This window comes from Cynocephalus volans, chromosome 4, assembly GCF_027409185.1.
Source record: "Cynocephalus volans isolate mCynVol1 chromosome 4, mCynVol1.pri, whole genome shotgun sequence".
Taxonomy (NCBI): domain Eukaryota; kingdom Metazoa; phylum Chordata; class Mammalia; order Dermoptera; family Cynocephalidae; genus Cynocephalus; species Cynocephalus volans.
Window position 1 is genome coordinate 159,339,031 of NC_084463.1, and position 19,659 is coordinate 159,358,689.

The 19,659-nt window shown below is 57.2% G+C and overlaps 1 protein-coding gene across 4 annotated transcripts; it reads right to left on the minus strand.

Annotated features, from left to right (window-relative positions):
* Positions 1 to 66: 66 nt before the first annotated feature.
* On the minus strand, positions 67 to 6,943 carry RCOR2 (REST corepressor 2). 4 transcript variants are annotated; one of them, XM_063093250.1, is made up of 13 exons: positions 6,893 to 6,943; positions 4,422 to 4,659; positions 3,653 to 3,709; positions 3,275 to 3,355; positions 3,033 to 3,085; positions 2,783 to 2,944; positions 2,544 to 2,668; positions 2,390 to 2,462; positions 2,086 to 2,301; positions 1,685 to 1,762; positions 1,491 to 1,548; positions 1,119 to 1,348; positions 609 to 1,020 (listed from the first exon to the last, which is right to left on the minus strand). In XM_063093250.1, the coding sequence occupies exons 2-13, from the start codon at positions 4,546 to 4,548 to the stop codon at positions 706 to 708; spliced, it is 1,575 nt and encodes a 524-aa protein (XP_062949320.1). In that variant the 5' UTR covers positions 4,549 to 4,659; positions 6,893 to 6,943; the 3' UTR covers positions 609 to 705. The 4 variants fall into 4 exon arrangements, with proteins under 4 accessions (XP_062949323.1, XP_062949320.1, XP_062949321.1 ...); XM_063093251.1 differs by lacking the exon at positions 6,893 to 6,943 and adding an exon at positions 6,230 to 6,284; XM_063093252.1 differs by lacking the exon at positions 6,893 to 6,943 and having other exon boundaries at positions 2,390 to 2,459; positions 4,422 to 5,067.
* Positions 6,944 to 19,659: the final 12,716 nt, after the last annotated feature.

Genomic DNA, 19,659 nt, shown 5'->3' on the forward strand with positions numbered 1-19,659 from the left:
ACCCACAGGGCACAGACAGGAAGCAAGGCCCAGGGCCCTTACACCAAAAGGGAAAGAGGACTCAGCGGGCTTGGGAGATTTTATTTATTTTTTAAAAATGTTGAAAAATAAATCCATGTCTGCATAAGTTCCCAACCCCACTTTCTCCAGGCTTTTTGGAGGTGGGCATGGTGGGCGCCCTCAGCTCAGTATTTCCCATCTGGCCCCTTAAGACAGAGCTTCCCTTCCAGCCTCTTCTGCTGTCAGGCCCCAAGGAACCTCTCTGCCCACCTCCTCCCTCAGGCCCATCTCACCCCAGACTTATTGCTAAAGAAGGGAAAGAGGAATGAGAACAGCCAGCACACCGAACTGTCCTTGCCCCCAGCCCCATGCTAAGGTCACTACCCCTTACACACAAAAGGCAGAGCCTAAAGGCCAAGCCCCAGCAAACTAGGAGGCAGCCATTCCAGCCCCAGCCAAGGAGCAGAACGTACCCTCACGCCAGCTCAGAAGGCCCCTGAGCCCCAGGCCCTGTCTGTAAGGGGACAGGCTCAGCTGCCAGGAACACACAGACCCCACAGGTCCAGACTGTGCCAATCAGCAGCTCTGGGTCTTTGAAACACCTAGCAAGAGCCCTGATCCCTTCCATCCTTAGTGACCTGGAGATGCCTGGGAATGTCCAGCAAAGGTGTTCCAGAGCCTCTGGTTGGTGGAGGACCTCAGGGCTCAGAGTGAGGGTGCTGGAGGCTCCAGAGGGGCTCCAATCAGGGTGGGTGGGGGTTGAGGGCCTGGGCGGGCACTGTGGCGGGAGGCAGCCAGAGCAGGGCGGATGAGAGGTGGTGGGGGCTGGTTGGGGGCCAGCCGGGGCTGGAGGAAGCGGCCCTGCTGCAGTGGAGGGGGCTGGCGAAGCAGAGTGGGAGCTGTGGGCAGAGGTGGCCTCAGCAGTGGAGGCGGCTGGGACAGCGAGGTGGGAGGTGGAGGGGGTGGTGGTACAGGGGGCACCGATCGGGGCACAGATGTGGAGACAGATGTAATCTGGACCTGAGGGGAGAGAAAAAGAGAAACAGGCTCTTTCAAACCCTCAACCTCTAAGGACAAAGCCTCTCCTCTCTGAGGGGTCTCTCTCGCCCCCTTCTCACCTCATCATCTTCCTCTAGGGCTGGGGCTGGCAAAGGAGCCCCTCTCCTAGCCTCCTCCATGGGGACCGGGACTCCAGGGGCCCCATCCTGCTCGGCCTCCCATTCCTGCAGCACCTCCTCCAGATTGAAGCGGCGCCGGTAGCTCACAAAGAAGGTCTTCACCTGGGTCAGAGTCTTGTTCCCAATCACCTCTGCAATAGCCCCAAAGTCTTTGCCATACCTACGGATGGCTGCAAGGGTCAAAAGGGCAGCAGAGTGTGAATACCCCTTAGAACTAGTTACTTCCTTGATCCTTCCCCTCTACCCCCAGCTCCTTGGAGGGTGGGGAGATAGGTTCCTGGGGTTCTCTCTTCTGTCCATGGGCTAACCCACCTTGTACAGCCAAAAGTTGCTCATCTGTGGTCCAACGGGAGTTGAACTTGATGTTGGCCTGAAGAGCAAGGAAAATATCCTTTAGGCTCAAAAATCTGGAAATGGAAGGCTCTGCTCCCTAAGCAAAAGTCTCCTTTCTGCTCTGCCTCCAGAAAGAACCCCCTTTTGCACACAAACTTGAAGAGCAGCCTTACCTCAGGAGGGCGGAGTGGGTCAATGCCACCCTCCAAGGCTTGGCGGAGGCTGCTATTGGTCTGCTTCATGCTCTGCACCTGAGAAGGCCGGGAAATGGAGCAGCATCAGACTCTCCATTCCAGGGAGGTCACCGTCACCGACCCTCGTCAGGGCTGTTTCTCAGCAGACACCAACCCCACTTTCCCCAGCAAAGCTCTCTGCCATCCACCATCTAGCCATTCCTCCTTCACAACTCCTTAGTAGGGGAAGTGAGAAGACACAGAAAAGGCCCAGAAGCCCAGAGGATGGGGCAGAGCCAGGCTTGGCACCCGGGCCACCCCCTTTACACCTCAACTGCCCCCAAAACTTATTTCCCAGGTGCTAACTGCACCCTCTGCACAACCCCTTCTCGAGTCTCCACCTGGCGCTTCAGGGAGATGAGCTGGGAGTCAAGGCCCCGCAGCGTGATGCTGGCAAGGTCCGGGCTTCCTGACACTGCAGTGAGGCCTTCGGGGCTCAGGTACATGCCCTTGGGGGGGCGTCGCCGGGTTCGCAAAGGGTGGTGGCGGTACTGAGACACCTGAACCTCCTTCTTCCCTGGTCCCGGGCGTGCATTCAGGGGCCGAGAGGGCAGAGGCTGCCAGGGAAAGGAGAGGGGTGGGGTGGTGCAGAGCCCGAGGAGAGGCAGGAGGGCAGGCAGGGCCAGGCCAGCTCTGGGGCCTCACCTCTCTCTTGGGGTCTCCAGCATCTGGCTCTCCCTCACTCACAGCTCCTCGTCCCTCTTCCAGCTCATCACTACTGATACAGGGGCCAGGGAGGGAATGAGGCAGGGGCCAGGGACTCTGTGGGCCCCCACCCGGCGGTTACCCATGCCCCCACCTGTCTTCTTTGTCCTTGCGACCCCCCAGCCGCCGTGCCTGTCTATCCATCACACTGGTTCGGCTGCGGGTCTTCTTCCAAGAGTAGTAATACTTTACCAGGCTGGGAATTAGCTTGTCGGGCAGCTGGAGGAGGTAATGCCAGAGGTGGGGACCCGCCCAAGACTCTGCGCCCCAGATAAGCTCATCAGAAAGGAGGGGCTGAAGAGCGCTAGGCGGGGGTGGGGTGGAGGGGGTTACCATCTGCTGAATCCGCTGGAAGCACTTGCCGTGGAAGCCAAAGGCCTGTTCAAACAGCACTTTGTCCTCTACTGTCCACTCGTCAGGGAATGGGGTGAAGTTGGCCAGGTCAGCCAGTGACTTCTCCACATCATGCTTATGCCACAGGAGCATGCCCAGTGCCTAGCCCAGGATAAGGGGCAACTCAGGCTCAGCTGCCCCCAGCACTGTCCTGTCCCCACCCTTAAATCCCCGCAGGGCCAAGGCTTACCTGCTCGATGTTGTAGCCATGCTTCTCCTTGGCCATCGCAATGTATTTGTCAACTGCAGGGGCGGGAGAAATGGGGTCTTGGAGGACAGGGTTCCAGCTCCTAATCCCGAGCTGCAGGGCAGGGGTTGAACCTACACATCTCAGCCTCCAGCCCACTTCTGAGAAGAGCCGACCTTGGGGAGGATGAATCCAAGCCCCCACCTCCCAGGGAAGTGTGTGAACCAGGATCCCACCCCACTCACGCTTGGCATCTGACACACAGTGGTTGGGCGACCACACCAGCATCCCCTTCAGTTCCTTGTTGCTGTAGCGTGCTGGGCTCTCTGGAAGGTGGAGGAGCAGGAAGGAAGACACTCAGATCAGCCAGGTGGCGCTAGCTTGGACCCATGACCAGAAGGCAGCAGAGAAGCGGGGCCTGGGAGGTGAGGCCCAGAAGGGAAGGAGGGGCAGAGACCCAGACAGGAAAGCAGAGCAAGAAAACTAACCATGCCACAGGGCCACCTACCCCCACTCACCCGCCTGTCCTCTGAGTGGATGCCAACCAAGGGCTTCCCAGGTGGGGCCCAGGCCAAGCCATCGGCCTCCATGCCCCTCCCTTCACAGCCTGTCCTGCCACTCACCAGGCTTGCACTCCGGAATTACAGCCTGGTAATTGGTTCCAACGCGGATCATGCTGTCTGTGGAGCCAGGGGAGGCAGTCAGGACTCCAGGGAGGGAGAGAGGGAGGGCAGGAGGATGTGGTGGGGGAGTGACTGGCCTGGAGTTCTCCTTCCTGACCACCCAGGGCCCCCACCTTCCAGAAGGGCTCACTTTTCCCTGATCTTCTCCCACCTCCACTCCCCCCGCAAGCCACAGTAGGACTGGAAGAGGGAGAGACCCTGCCTAGTCATGGCCATGTGGGGGGGGGGGGGGACAGTTTGAGCCCAGGCCAAGCAGAACGCTTTGTTCTGGCTGGGGGCTGGGGGGTGGGGTAGAGGGCAGCTCCTAGACCTGGACCACAGCCCTGCAGGGAAGCCACGGCTCCTCCCCACCACATGAGCCTCACAGCACGGCGTGGAGGTGTCCTTCCAGCCTCTGCCCCAGCCAGACCCCAGTCCCCTGCAAGGTGGCCAGGTATGAAGGACCCTATCTGTGGGAGGGCTGCCTGGGTCCCTCGGGGACTTGAGGGCAGGGTGGGGCGGGCAGGACCATCTCCCCGGCAGCTAGGGGCCCAGCCTCTAGATTCCCTGTGCCGGCAGCCCCAGGCTTGAAGGAGAAGCACGGCAGAGGCTCCAGTCCAGGTGGTGCAGGAATCATCAGTATAACAGACCGGTGGTCTGCAACTCTCCCCCCGCCCCACTCCGCGCCCCCAAGGCCAGCGTGCCTTTAACCCTAGGTCGCCGGGCTCACCGTGCGAGTGCTCCTCCTCGCTGCTGTCATCCTCCGAGTGGGGCTGCCCGCCGTTGGGCGCCGTCTTGGCCCGGCTGCGGGACAGGATCCCGGAGCCCGCGCTCGGTTTCTCCATCACCGAGGGCATTACCCCGCCCAGCTGCCCCGGGGGGCGCGGGAGCCTTCGGAGAGCGAAGGTGGTTGCCGCGCTCGCCTCGAGTGCCGTGCGCGGCCCGACCTGGAGAGGTCGCCACCGAAGCTACGAGAGGCGGGAGGTCAGCGTGGCCAGGGTCCGGCGGGGCAGGAGCCCAGCGGCCGGCCCCAGCGCTCTCCGCGACCCCCACGGGCGAGGGCGTCAGAAAAGTTTGTGCAGAAGTGGGGTGCGCGGGGGATGAGCGCAAGGTCCGGTGCGGCTGGGGCGCGCTCCCTCCAAACGCCCCTCGGGATCGGGGCTCCCCAGAGAAGTCAGGGCGCCCTGCCCTCGGGGCGCCCCGGAACCCTAGCGCCCTCCTGCCCACGCCGTTCAGCGGGCGGGCGCTGCAGAGCAATTTGCGCCCCCCGCGGGCTCCGTGCCTCTCGGCTGCGTCGGGGATGCCCCAGTCCCCGAGTGGGGACCCCGGTCCTGACCAGACCCCTGCCCGCGACGGCAGCCGGTGGGGCCCCGGCTACGGCGGCGGCGGCGGCGGCGGGACGGCGCGCACGGCGTGCGGCGCTGGGGCAGAGTTGCCGGGAGGCGGGCGGAGCGCAGCCGCGGGCGCCGCCTCGCACCCTCCCCGGCGCGCTCGGGCTGCCGCTCGGCCGGCCGCTCGCTCTCCGCCGCCGCTCGCTCCTCGCGCACACAATGAAGCTGCTGGCAGGGAAGTAGTGCCGGCTGCGGCCTCAGCACCCCTCCCCCAGCCGATGCCTCCGCCAGCTGAACATCTGGCCCTGGGGTGGGAGGGAGGGCCCGGGGGCGGGGCCTGGGGCCGGGGCTAGACCTCCAGGGGGTGGGGTCAGGATCCGGGTGGGGAGCGCGTCACTTGGCCGGGCCCCCCTCGCGTCCCTGGGTTCCTAGACTTGCCCCTGGGGGAGACCCCACTGTCCCCCAGGAGTAGCCGGGGGTCAGCCCCACCCACGCGCGCACCAGACCCATCCACCCGTGGGCTCGGGTTACTGCCGCCTGCCCCGGGGGCCCTGAGGCCGCCTGCCCGCCCGCCCGGGTGGAGCCCAGCTTTTCCTTCCATTTCCCTTCCTGCCAAGGAACTCCCCGCCCCCCCTTCCGCAGAGGGGACCCCCCCCTTCATGCGCCCTTGGGGGCCAGAACGGGTGGGAGGCTGGACAGCCGAGAAATTAATTTCTCCAAGAGCTACCGGGCCAGAGCCTGGCTTCTGGTGGATGTGTGGGTCCCCAGGGGTCACCCCCAATTCCCTTTAACTGCTGCAGTCTGCACCTCAAAACAGTGGCATCAAGGATGGGGAGCGGAAGGTATTAGGGAAAGTCTGGACTGCAGGGGGAGGGAGGAGCTGGGTCTCTTCCCCACTGGGTTCACTGTCACCCCAGCTGGAAGCAGCATCCCCCTCCCCCCGGACAAGCACGGGCAGAGTGACAGACAGGGAAGCGGGTAGAGCGGCACAGACGGAGATGGGGGAGGGGGTGGGCAGAGACTTTCAAAGCCAGACCCAGCCACCCTGCCAGGCACACAAAGAGCCAGCGCACACACCGGCGGCGGCTCCGAGCCCGCGAGCAGCGCCCGTGCCCGTCCCCGGCGCCCGGGGCACGTGCTGCCGCGCACACAGGCCGAAGCCCCCGCCCGCCGCCCCTCCCACCCGGAGTCCGACTCCTGGACACACCTCCACCCGGGCACACCCCGCTGTGCCCAGACGGAGCCGACCCTGCTCTCGCGCCCTCCTCTCCCTTCCCTTCCTCGGCCACTCTGTAATCAGATTCCTAAATTTAGAAGCAGCCCAGGGCCCAGCCAGGGATCCCCGCCCCCACCCGCTGCCTGCGGCCGACCGGCTGGGGTCCTGCGGTCGGACCACGACCCAGCTGGGGCCGCAGGTTCCTGGGGACTCCTGCGGACGGCCGGGCAAAGTCAGGCACGACCCCACCCGGCTGCTGCGCTGTCGAGCCACAAGAGGCCACCCAGCCAGCGGCCACGTTGCCCGCCACACCTCGGGCCAGGGCTCCGGGGCCTTTTTCCTCCACTTACTTAATCATGGATTGGGCACCAAGCCCCAGGGTGGGGAGGTCTGGACAAAAGAGGAGAATGAATGAACCAAGGACCGGCTGAGCTAAGGGGATCTCCTCCAAGATGAAGAGTCTTCCCAAGCTGACCCCTCCTGAATGGCAGGGTGCCATCCCTACCCCCCGCACCTCCACCCTTTAGGGAGGCGCGCGTCTCCGTCCCCTCCTGCTTGGCAGGCAACCACTGCAGCACGCCACCCTCTCCTGCGATGGCGTCTCCCGTCTTGCCCTGCGCGCCCCGACCCCCCTACCCTTACCTCCTTTCCTACCTAGGGTCCGAGGCCCAGCCTCCTAACTGCCACTCCCAGGCCTCAGCATCATGCTTATTTCTTGCCTCCCTCCTTCGGGGCTGCAACCAGTACCCCCAGTCTCTCTAGCAAGGATCCCCAGCCACTGGCTTTCCTCCTGACCCAGCACCACCCCCCGCCAAAGAACCTAATTCTGTTCTCACTTCTCTCTGGAGCCAGGCGGGCAGGCAGGGCCAAAGGAAGACTGCTCTGGAAATGGGAGCTGGAAGGGGAGGTTTATTCCTTGGCGAGGGGGGGGTCCCTAGGCCCTGGTGTGGTGAGACTTCTGCCTAGGAGGTGGAACATGACATGGGAGGGGTCTCCTAGGAGTTTGGGGGCGACTGTGAGGGCCGCGGTGTTCAGAGAGGAGCTGCATTCCTAGTGAGCAACCCCCTCCCCAAGGGGCAAAGGCCCAGGGTTAGGAGGGGGAGGGGCAAGGCCCCACCCCTCCCACCTGCTGCAGCCGCCCCCTCCCCAGCTGGCCCCCTCTTTTGTGCGAAGCCACACAAAGGACAAGGGGCCCCGGCCGGCCTGGCCATCTGCTCCCAGAAGCCTGAAGGCTCTTAAAGAGACAGCACCCCCTCCCTGCCGCCCTGGGGCTGTGGGGCGGGGCTGCTCCACAGGGCTGTGTCTCCGCAATTGCCGGAATCCCACCCACCTCTCTCTGGCTTCCCAAGCCCCCAGGTCGGGCACAGAGGTGCCACATGGCCAGGAACATGGGGGTGTGGAAGGGGTGGGCAGAAGAGACAGCCTGGGGCCAACCCCTCCTCTCCTCCAGCCGGAGGCGGTGCAAGAGGTCAAGGACGCTTGCTCCGTAGCACACGGCACAAGAACTGGGGTCCTTCATCTCCCTGGGGCCACCTCAGTGCTTGGTGACAGCTGCTGGTCTCCCAGGAATGCCCTCCCCGCCATTTTCGCTGATAAGCTGCTACTCTTCCTTCCACGGGAGGAAGACAGGGCCTTCTTTTTGAGGGCTGCAAGCCAGAACGCAGGCCACCTTGCAGCACACCCGTGGGCAAGACCCATTTATTTCCTGCTTTTTTCAGATGAGGAAACTGAGGCTTTGCTCAGCCCCCGCCCAGGCCTCTGCCTGAAGCCTGCTTCCCTTGGGCTCCACATGCTTTTGCCACACAGCTCAGGGACACACGTTCACATGATTTATGTGACTGTTTTTCTTGTCTGTCTCCCTGCTGGGCTGCGAGCCCCGTGAGGGCAGGGATGTGTTTGCTGTGCTCACTGCTCAGTGCTCAGGGCCTGGCATACAGTAGGCACTCAATATTTGTTGGACGAATAAACATCGGGAGCCCCCATAGCTTTTCTCTTTGCCGGGCTCCTCCATGCTCTGCCCGTTGGGCATCTTGCCTCTTCCCTCTGCAAGGTGAGGCAAGCAGGAGGGACAAAGGTTGGTCAGGGATGCGGGGAAAGAGAAGGAGGGTGACCTTGGGTGAGCCACCGGCCTCGCCTCACAGCTCCCTCCTCCCAAAGGCGGGGGCAGCGCCAGCCAATCCCGAACCTGCCAGCCCTGCCAGACAGACCAGGACTGTCCCGAGCTCTGGCCCAGCAAGGCTGACTGCTGTGGTGTGGTGCCTGGGACCCTGGCCAGGCCCTCAGTGGCCACGGCCAAGGGGCTAAATGCGGGGAGGGAGGCAGGCAGGCAGGCCCTGGGGTGGGGAAAGGAGGGTTGCAGATATGAGCAGAAACCTGGCTGAGTAATTGGGGGGATTTGGAGAATGTGCTCCCCTCGACTGGGGGTCTGGTGGGAGATGAAGCTGGGGAAATGGAGGAGGTGGGCTACAGAGCAGAAGGAGCGTGGGCACTCCCTCCTGGGCCCCACCCCCTCCGTCCTGCCCAGACAGGAATTTGGTCTCCCTCCCTTCACGCCCACTGGGGCCCCCTGGCAGGCTGTGTGGTCCAGGGTGCTGCCCTCCCCATCTCTGGGCCGTGTTGGTGATTACCTGGCCTGGCCCACGCTCACCTCCCACTGCAGCCCCACACCACAGGGTAGTGAAGAGGCTGAGAGAAGGTGATGGAGGTGGCAATTAGGTGCTCGGCACAGCCACGAGTGTGTGCAAGGAGGGGGACTAAAGGAGGCCAGGCAGGCACATCTGGGAGTGGTGCTGGGGGTGGGCCAGAACCAGGCATGAGGTCAGCAGGGAGACCCCAGACTTCCTGACACCTACACCAAGGAAATCTGACTCCCTGAGCCAGGCAGGAACTGGGGAAGAAGGGTCAGCCAGACCTCAGCTGAGAGAGACGAAAGGCGACAGGGGCTCCCTGGACTCCATGAAGGGGCAGCTTTCAGACGCAGCTGTGAGCCCACTTGGTTTCTCCCAAGGCTGGGAAGGGGGCCTCCCCTTGCCCTCACCTGGGCAACAGCTACGCCCTCTGGTGGTGACAGCATGGACCGAGGGGGTCCCACCACAGCCTGGGCACAAATGTCCTCCCAGGGAGGCTGAGCCTGGCACCCTGAGAAGCCCACGCTCCTGGGGTGTGTTCCTGAATCACAGTGCCCCCTAGGCCATTGGAGTCACTGAAGCTTAGGTCCATCCCCAGCAAGTCCTGCCCCAGAGTGACCCAGAACTTCCCAGAGCAAAGACAGCTGGAGCAGAGGCCCCTCGAGAAATGGCAGTGGAGACATAGGTTCAGCAGGGAGAGTGCAGGACAAGGCAGGCCGAGGGGCTCAGACCCAGCGCGAGTCCCAGCTCTGCTTCCTGATTATTGTGTTGCCTTAGGTGAGTTACTTGACCTCTCTGAGTCTCAGTCCCTTCATCTCTAAAAGGCAATGATAATCCTGACCTCATTGATTGTTAGGAGAATCCAATGACATCTCAGATGGAATGTAGTAAGAACATCCATCAGTGCTGGTTTTCTTCTGAAGCAGGGCCCCCTTGCGCATGCTCATTGCGCCATGAGGCAGCTCATGCCCTGGGAACCAGCTCAGGACCATCTCCACTGTAGTCTCCTGGGTCTGACTTCTGGAGCAAGAAGCTTCTCCATGACATCGGACACTTGACTTCCTCCCTTTAAACTTGTCAACAGCTCCAGATTCCTGCCTTCAGTCTGACCCCTTTAATCCATTAAGTACACATAGCTGGATACAGATTCTCAAATACTGCTTTGATTATGTACCACTCCTGCTCAATAACCTTCCATGGTTCCCTATTGCCTTCCAGGCAAAACTCTCTCAGCCCAGCACACAAGGGCTTTCTAGCCTGTGTGTGATCCAGTAAAACAGGTCTGCTCACCATCCACTGAGCCCCACCTGGTGCCCCAGAATGCCTCACCCACCCTGCAAACCCTGGCCTGGCCCACCCATCTACATGCCCCATGCCCAGGCCCTCCCTCAGAACTGCTGGGTCCTGCAGGTGAGCTCTGCTCTGCCAGGACACATCCAGAGCTTCTGGCCTGGCAGCAAGCACCCTTCCTGCTCTCCCACCCCCTCCGCCCCGCCAAAGTCCTCCTCCACCACCAGCTTCTGCACGGCTCCCAGCACACGACCTTGCCTCCCACTTCCAGAGAGTCCAGGCCACCTGGGAGGAAGCCCCTCTGTGGCCTGCCCCCACACCCACAGATTAAGCTCCTTCCCTCTGTGTAGACGGACCTTTCCCCTTCAAGGCCCCCCTCACTTCCAGGCTGCACATGTCCCCACCCACCCCCCACCCTCCTTCGAGGCGGTGCCTTGGTCCTCATTACCTCTCCTCCCTCATGACTGTGTCTTTCCCCTCAGCACATACACCCGCTAGGTTCTTGCATCCTAAAACACATATCGCCACCCTCACCCCAATACACCCCCACACCCCACCCGCAGTCCAGGTTCACCTTAGCCGCCCTTTGCAGCTAGAGCTACTGCTGCCTTTTTTTTTTTTTTTTTTTTTTTGAGCTGGGCTTCTTAAAAGAGTTGTTCACACTCTATCCTTGTCCTCACCTCCCACTCACTCCCTAACCCCCGTGCAGTGCCACTGCAGCCTCTTCCACTCCCCAGAAACTATTCCCCCAAGGCCACCAGAGGCTCTGTTATCTCTAAACCCAAAGGCCCTTGGGTGGGTATGGTCTCACTCCCACTCTGGGCAGGATGAGGAAGAGGTCCACCTCCTGCTCCTGGACACGAGCTCCTCCCTGGCCCCCCTCCTGGCTGGCCTCCAAACCCTTAATGTTGGTCCTTTGAGCTTGGTCCAAACTCCTCCATTCCCCAGGCTCTGATATCAGACACTGGGCTGTAGACACCTGCACCTCCGCCCCCAGCCCAGACCACTGACCCGGCTCCAGACCCCCATACCCAACCACCTGCCTTCCAGACTTGGCTTCACTCGCATCTCTGAGGCCTGTCCAAAACTGATCTTAGAATCTTTACCACCATATGCCCACCCTGCCCCTGTCCTGATTCCCTTCCCCCCAGCACCCAAAGTAGAAACTTGGGAGTTGCCCTCCACTCCTCCCTTCCAGACCCATCAGTCTCCAGTTCCTGTCAATGGCCCTCCCCCACTGCCACGCCCCAGCCGCATCCCATTACTGAAAGAGCCCCCGACTGGCCTCCCTGCCTCCTCTCTTGCCCCCCTCTAATCTGTTCTCTATTTGTCAACCAGGGTGAGCTTTCTAAAACCCAATCTGATCAAGTCAGTCTTCTGCTTCTCATTATCCGTGGATTAAGTTCAAGCTCCTTAGCATGACTTATCTCCATCAAAATCTGGTCCCCTGACATCCATTTCCCTTTCCCCCTTCTTGTTTGGGGATCCATGTGGTGCTGTGGGGTTGATCCCACCCCAATGTCAGCTTTTCCCAAGGCTCTGGACACCATGATTGGTTCAGAAGTGGACTAGACACCCAAACTGGCCCAATCAACATGCTGCAAATAGGGGACAAAAACCAGGAAGCTGAGCCCAGGAGTGTTGGCTGCCATCTTTGATTCAAGGAAAGCTGATGCTGTGGAGGACACCATAAAGAGACAAAAAAAAACCTGATTTTTTTTTTTTTTTTTTTTTGCCACTGGCCAGTACAGGGATTGAACCCTGGACCTTGGTTTTATAAGTATCACACTCTAACCCTTTGAGCTAACCAGCCAGCCAATAAAAACTGGTTTCTCAGTGACATCATGAACCACTGGACCAACCTCACCTGAAGCCACTGCACCTCTGAACTTTTTAGTCACATGAGCCAACACATTCACTTATTGTCTGAACATGGTGGTTTCCATTTCCTTTCACTTGCAACCATAGCCTCAGAAATCTTCGGATATGTTTTAGCCACACACAACAACCTGTGATTCCCAGAGTCCTCTCTCTCCCTCAGTCTTTATACATGGGATTCCTGATACCCAGAATACAGCTCCTTCTTTCCTTGCTGACTAATTCTTATGCACCTTTCAAAACGAAGCTCAGATATCACCTTGTCTAGGACATCTGCTCCCTCCCCAACTCAACACTTATCGCAATGTAATGTAACCACCTACCTGTTTACCCGGCTGTCCCCTCCTGGAGGCTGTGAGCCAGAGAGGGCAGGGCATCTGTCTTACTCTCCTGAGCACCCCAGCTCCTCACACAATTCCACAGCAACTGGCATACAGTAGGGGCTCAACAAATGGCTGCTGAGAGAATTGGCCTCAGGTCCTCCAAGCATCTCCTCCCCGTGATAAGCCCTTCCCAACTGCTCCCAGCCCTTCTCACTTCACAGATACCTACACTGCTAGGTCTGAAAAGATCACTTCTGCCAGATCTCCCCTGATTTTACCAATATATTAGGAGCTCCTTGAAAGCAAAGACTTCCAGTAACAATAGACTTAAGAGTCAACTTTGGGGCTGGCTGGTTAGCTGAGTTGGTGAGAGCCCAGTGTCATAACACCAAGGTCAAGGATTCGGATCTCCATACTGGCCAGCTGCCAAAAAAAAAAAAAAAGTTAACTTCGCCTATTAGTTAGATTCTCACACCTACGTTCCCACACCCTAATGAGTAAAAGTACACAGTAGGTGCTCAATAACTTTGTTGAATAAATTAGCATATGAATAAGCAAATGAATTGAATGCTTATAAATACCAACCACTGCATGCAAAATGCCCTATGTGAGTTATCTCATTTCCCCCCCACAACAGCCCTATTTTACAGGTGAGAAGCCAAGGCTTCCGAAAGTCACCTGCCTGAGATCACACAACTTGAAGGTGGTAGACTGGGAGCCGATCCCAAGCTGACTGATGCCAGAGCCCTGTTTTGCATGTCCCTGTGTCCACTCTCTTTCAGCTGAGAGGCATGTGGCTCCAAGAAGAGGAACAGCCACTCAATGGTGGTTTGAGCAAAGCAAGCATTTTATTGTCTCTCCTAAAAAGTGTGGAGACCTGTCATCAAGGTCCCAGGTGCTGCTCCTCTCTCAGCATTGCACCTTCCATGCATCAGAAGATTTCCCCTCGTGGTCACTAGATGGCTGCAGCTGTTCTCAGCATTCCATCCTCAGAAGACAATTCCCCGAGTGGGAAGGGAGGGGTGAGGCCTGGGGCTGTCTCCTTGGCATCTCTCTCTTTATCAGGGAGAACAACCCTTCCCAGGAATACCTGAGCAGGTCCATGCCCGTAAAGCCAATCCCTGGCAAAGGGGAATGGGAGCCCATGCTTGGGGCTGGGCCAACTGTGTTTGTGCTCCAGTATACCTGCCATGACATCCAGGGACTTCCACCCCGCACCTGAGAGTTGGGACTCTGCCAGTGTCTCAGACTGTTCTCTGCTGCTATAACAAAATACCTGAGACTGAGTAATTTATAAAGAACAGAAATTTATTCCAACACAGTTCTAGAGGCTGGGAGGTCCAGGTCAAGGGGTTTGCATCTGGTGAGGGCCTTCTTGCTGCATTCTCATGTGGTAGAAGGCAAAAGGGCAAGAGAGGGCCAACTCCCTCTGTCAAGCCCCTTAAAACAGTAGGGACAATACAGGAAAATGGTCAGGGCCCCTCAGATGTTCAGAATCTTGCCAAGCATTTGATGTAAATATGCGTGTGTGCTCAGGTTGCTTGGTTATCGTCTAATGTAATTCTGCATGTGCACCAGGTGTCCTGGGTTATGGACTTAAGTATAAAGGATGAGTGGCTCTGCTCCACGGCGCCCCCCGCCCCTGGGATGCCCCTGGGGGAGGGGCCACAGGGAGGTTGCTACTGCTGCTGGAGGCTGTTGCTGCAAGCTGTTGCTGCCAGTGCCCCCGGGATGCCCCAAGAGGCTGCCAGCTGCTGCTGCTGCTTCTACTGCTACTGCAGCTGTAAGCTGTTGCTGCTGCTGCTTCTGCTACAACCACTGAGGACTGAGCTCGTGTTGTCTGCCAAGGGCTCCTGGGATCTTTTCCCAATTACCTAGCATGAACCGGCGTGTGAAGGGTTTGTGACCCAGTGTGTACAATGGGTTTGAAGGGTCTGAGCCCTAGCCCTGACAACACAAATGGAAATTTAGTATAACTAAAATAATGAAACCTTTTGGCTTCAGTTCTCACAATTGCCTAACCCTACAATTGGTGTAGTCGTGTAGCTATTGCCTCAACCCGAAAGCACCTAATTCCATTCATGAGAGAGAAACCCTCATGGTCTAATCACCTCTTAAAGGCCCCATCTCTTAATACTATCACATTGGCAACACATGAATTTTGGAGAGGACACATTGAAACCATAGCCCTCAGCAAGGAATAAGGAAGGAAGCGTGGCTTAGGAAGACAGGCACCACTGCCCTCACTGCCTGCCCCATCCCTCTGACCCAGCACCTCCCTGCAGAGGGGCATTCAGAAATACTTGTTGGCTGAACTACAAACAGAGGGTTGGGGGGGTATTGGTTAGAGCATGGTGTCAGTAACACCAATGCCAAGGATGCCCGGATCCCCATATGGGCCAGCCACCAAAAAAAAAAAAAAAAAAAAAAGGAGTAGGAAGGGTAGGGGGTGGTTCTCTTCCCTGCTGGGCTCAGGACCTGAAGTCAAGGCCCCCAGATGCTCACCTGCCTTAAGATGAGAACCAGCAGCAAAGGCATCAGCTCCCGTTGGAAAGCAGGCACATTGGCCAGCTATAAGTCTGCGGGTACAGGTAACCTGGAACAGACAGACAAGTTGATGGATTTTGAATTGTTTGTAGATTAGATGTATTCAGTTATTCATTCAAGTGTTTATGGCCCACCATCTCTTCCCTCTCCACAAAGTGTTAACCAGTGGATACTGGCTGGCAGATTGCCTGGAGACTGTGCTCATGAGGACTCTGAGTCTGTACCTTGCTTCAGCAAGAAAGGACGCTCCGAGGGCCGGCCCGTGGCTCACTCGAGAGAGTGTGGTGCTGATAACACCAAGGCCACAGGTTCGGATCCCATATAGGGATGGCTGGTTGGCTCAATGGCTGAGCGTGGTGCTGACAACACCAAGCCAAGGGTCGAGATCCCTTTACCGGTCATCTTTTTTTTTTTTTTTTTTTTTGTGACCGGTAAGGGGATCGCAACCCTTGGCCTGGTGTCGCCCACACCGCGCTCAGCCAGCGAGCGCCGGCCATCCCTATATAGGATCCAAACCCGTGGCAGGAGCACTGCTGTGCTCCCAGCGCCGCACTCTTCCGAGTGAGCCACGGGTTCGGCCCCTTACCTGTCATCTTTTAAAAAAAAAAAAAAAAAAAAAAGAAAGGATGCTCCACCCAAAAAATAAAAAGATAAGAAAAAAAAAGGATGGCAGAAGGGATTAGTAATCCATTCATGGACACAAAGTGGGTTGAGAGAAGAAAAGAGGCCTGGAAACAGAATGAATACAGGCAGATAGACCTTGACTCTAAAGAGGGAGTCCTGGAGTTTTGGGGGGAGGGGGCCTGGAGTTTTATTGATTGAATGTGTCCTCCCCAAAATTCCTGTGTTGAAATCCTAACCCCCAGCACCTCAGATGTGGTCTTATTTGGGGATAGTCTTTACAGAGGCAATCATGTTAAAGTGAGGTTATTAGGATGGGCCTTAAACTAATATGACTGGTGACCTTACAAGAAGGGGACATTTGGACAAAGACATATAGGGAGAATGCCATGTGGACATAAAGACAGCCATATCCAAACCAAGATGAGAGATACCTGGGACAGCCTCCTCTCTCACAGTCCTAAGAAGGAACCAACCCTGTCAATGCCTTGATCTTGGATGTCTAGCCTCTAGAACTGAGATAATAAATTTCTGCTGTTTAAGCCACCTAGTCTGTGGTAATGTTACAGCAGCTCCAGCAAACTAACACATGGGCAACTGTCTCTGGGCACAGGGGTCTATTCAGATTAGGCATGAATTACCTGGACAAATTGCTGAAGAGGCCATGGGCCACAAAGTCAGGACATCTCACCCCCATCCTGCCCTTGGGAAGCAACTGCCCCTCTTTGGGAGTTGGCTTGCCTGGCTGCTGGGGCAGGGGAGGTAGACCAGATGGCCACTTAACCCCCTTCCAGCCCTGAAGCAGTTTCTTCCCTTCCTGAGCCTGAAGAGTCCAGCTGTCACCACTGAATCCAGCCATCAAATGTTGCCTCTTGTTGGATTCAAGTGTCAGGAGTTGGGCTGAGGACCTCACAGTTGACAACCATGAGCACACAATTTTTTTTTTCTTTTTTTTAAAGATGACTAGTAAGGGGATGTTAACCCTCGACTTGGCATTGTTAGCACCATGCTCTCCCATGTGAGCTAACCGGCCATCCCTATATAGGATCCGAACCCGCGGCCTTGGTGTTATCAGCACCACACTCTCCCAAGTGAGCCACGGGCCGGCCTTAGCACACAATTTAACTAGAGCCCTGTATAGCGATCTATTGCCGTATAATGAATAAGCCCAAATCTTCTGAGTTGGAATCTTAGCACAATTTTAACTGGGTGGTCCTGACTCAGAGTTTCCCATGAGGTTGCAGTCAGGATGTTGGCTGGGGCTTCAGTCATCTGCAGGCTTGACTAGTGCTGGACAATCGTCTTCCAAGGTGGTCACTCACTTGGTTAGCCAGTCTGGACTGGCTGTTGGAGAAAAGCCTCAGTTCTTCACCACGTGGACTCCTCCAGGTGCTGCTGTGTGTCCTGACAGCACAGCACTGGCTTCCCCCAGAGGGAGAAATACAAGAGACCAAGGAGAAGCTGCAATGCCTTTCATTGCCTAGTCTTGGAAGTCACATACTATCACTTCTGCAGTATTTTCTGTCACACAGGTCGGCCCTGTTCAGTGTGGGAAGGGACTACATAAGGGCATGAATACCAGGAGGTGAGGATCACTGGGGCCATTTTGTTGGCTGGCTGCTGCAGGCTGAATGAGAGATCTGGTATTATAGGGAGTCCTGGGGGCCAGGCCTCATGAAGGAAGAATCTTATAGATTGAGTCTGGGAAACATGGAGCCTTGGGAGCGTATTAGTTTGTTAGGGCTGCTGCAATGCAGTACCATAAACCAGATGGCTTAAAACAACAGCAATTTATTTTATCCCAGTTCTGGAGGCCAGAAGTCCAAAATCAAAGTGTTGGCAGGGTTGCTTCCTTTTGGAGGTTCGGAGGCAGAATCTGTTCCATGCCTCTCTCCTTGGCATTCTCCAGCTTGTGGCTGCATCGTTCCAGTCTCTGCCCCTGTCTTCATATGGCCGTCTTCCTTCTCTCTGTGCAGATCTCAAATATCCTTCTCCTTTCTCTTATGAGGACATCAGTCATCGGATTTAGGGCCCACCCCTGACCCAGGATGATCTCATTGAGAGAGCCTTAACTTAATTACATCTTCAAAGACCCTATTTCCAAATAAGTCCACACTCACAGGTACAGGGTGGATGGGGTGGGTGGAGTTAGAACTTGGAGTATTTCTTGCGGGAACTCTATCCAACCACTACAGAAGAAGACACCCCCATGAAGGGGCTGGGTGATGCCATGACCTAATGTCTCCGTCTGCTTTGGCTCAGGTGTCACCTCCTCTCGGAAACCTGCTACCTGTCCTTTGTGCCCCACAGCACATGTGCCTGCCACCATCACTGTCCACTCTTCCTTCAGCTAACATTTACTTAGTGCCTGCTCTCTGCCCGGCACTAAGCTGGGTCCCAGGGGTACGGCAGTTAGGGTTGCCAAATTTAGCATATAAAAATATGGGAAGCCCAGCTAAATCTGAATTTCAGACAAAGAGTGAGTTTAAGTTTATTCCATGTATTGGATCTGGCCACCCTAACAGCAGTGGAAGAGAAAGGCATGGTCCTGGGGCAGCCAGTTACTCAGTTACTCAGTTGGTTAGAGTGGAGGCTTATAACACCAAGGCTATGGGTTCGGATCCCTGTGCCTGCCAGCTGCAAAAAAATAAAAAAAAGAAAAGAAAAGAAAAAAAGGCATGGTCCCCAACTGCAGGGAGCCTACAGTCTTACGAGGGAGATGGCAAGGCTGTTGGCAGCCCCAGGAAGTACGCCCGGGCCAGGCATGTGGAGTGAGAGAAGGCTTCCACCATCTCAGCTGGGATCTGCAGGGTGAGGAGGAGTCCAGCGAGGAGGAAAAAGAGGGGTTCTGGCAGAGGGAACAGCGTGGGCCAAAGTCCAGGAAGAGCCTGCTGTTGGAGAGGAAGGAAAAGGGTTCTGGGGGTCCAGAGCACAAGACAGTGTGTGGAGCGAGGGGCCCTGGCCAGGTGGGCAGGGGCCAAACATGTAGCCCCTTACAGAGTTTAGAGCCACGAAAGGGCTTTAACTGACCAGACCAGATGTGCATTTTAGAAAAACAGGGGTGTGTGGTGTCACAGGAGCCAAGAGAAGGACAGTGTTTCAAGGAAGAGGAAGTGACTAACAGGGCCAGATGTTGCAGGGGGGTCCAGAAAGATAAGGACTGAGACAGGGAAGTATGGTTGGAGTTAGCAAAGCTGCTAGAGGCATCAGGAAGGAGGCATGGGGGTGGGGGGGTGGGAAGAGAAGCCAGACTGCAAGGGTTGAGGAAGAGCTGAGTGAGAAGCAAAGAGGTAGAGACTTCAGGCGCTTTTCTCAAAGCTTTTGAGTGGGGAGGGGAGGCTTGAGAGCAGGCAGGAGCTGGTGAGGAGCAGAGCCGAGGAAGGCTGGAGGGCATTGCAAGGAGCGATCCTGAGGGGCCCAAGGGGACGAGGCTCAGATCATTTTGGGAAGTCAGGGGACTTTCTCTGGCTGTTGTCCCCACCTGTGCCCTCGTCTCAGGCAGGAGTTGTCACCCAAACCTGGTCCCCAGCCTAGAAGACAACACAGAGCACTTGGCGGCCCCACACGCCTCGGCTGAGCAAAAGAATGAATGATACTGGGGAGCAATTGAGGGCTGTAGATTGAGAAGAGGGAAAACACCATGTTTGGGGGAGCGGCTGTGTTCGAGGAAAGGAAAGGGGAGGAAGAGGAGTCCAGGGAGGAGGTGGGAGGAGGAGTCCAGGGAGCCCAGGGGCCTGCAGAGAGGGGGAGATAGTGTCCCTGTTTAGAGAGGTCGGAGAGGACGGGAATGGAGACGCAGCAGCTCAGCCTGCGTGGGGGGAGGGAGTGCTTAACCAGGCAGTGTAGACATCCTGGTCAAAGTGGGCAGATGATGGCAGGGAGGGGGGTGGGGGGATGTACTTTGTACTGGGGGGAGGAGGTTTCTCTCCTGCCCCAGGCCTTGCCAGGTGTCTCACATCCATCCCACCTTATTTAACTCTCACAGTTACCCCTGGAAGAAGAGGATGTCAAAGATAAAGATGACTGCTATTGGTGGTCTCACTTTGTAAATAAGGAAACTGAGTCTCAGAGATGTTAGGCACCTTGCCTAAAGTCACAAAGCCAGTAAGTAGCAAACAGGGGATTTAAACACAGG

Coding starts and splice junctions, on each gene's coding strand:
- RCOR2 (XM_063093250.1), bottom strand. CDS start 4,548: ATGCCCTCGGTGATGGAGAAACCGAGCGCGGGCTCCGGGATCCTGTCC. Junction 2,669..2,782: donor TCCAGCGGATTCAGCAGATG/GTAACCCCCTCC, acceptor TACCTCCTCCAG/CTGCCCGACAAGCTAATTCC. Junction 2,463..2,543: donor CGCAAGGACAAAGAAGACAG/GTGGGGGCATGG, acceptor CCCCTGTATCAG/TAGTGATGAGCTGGAAGAGG.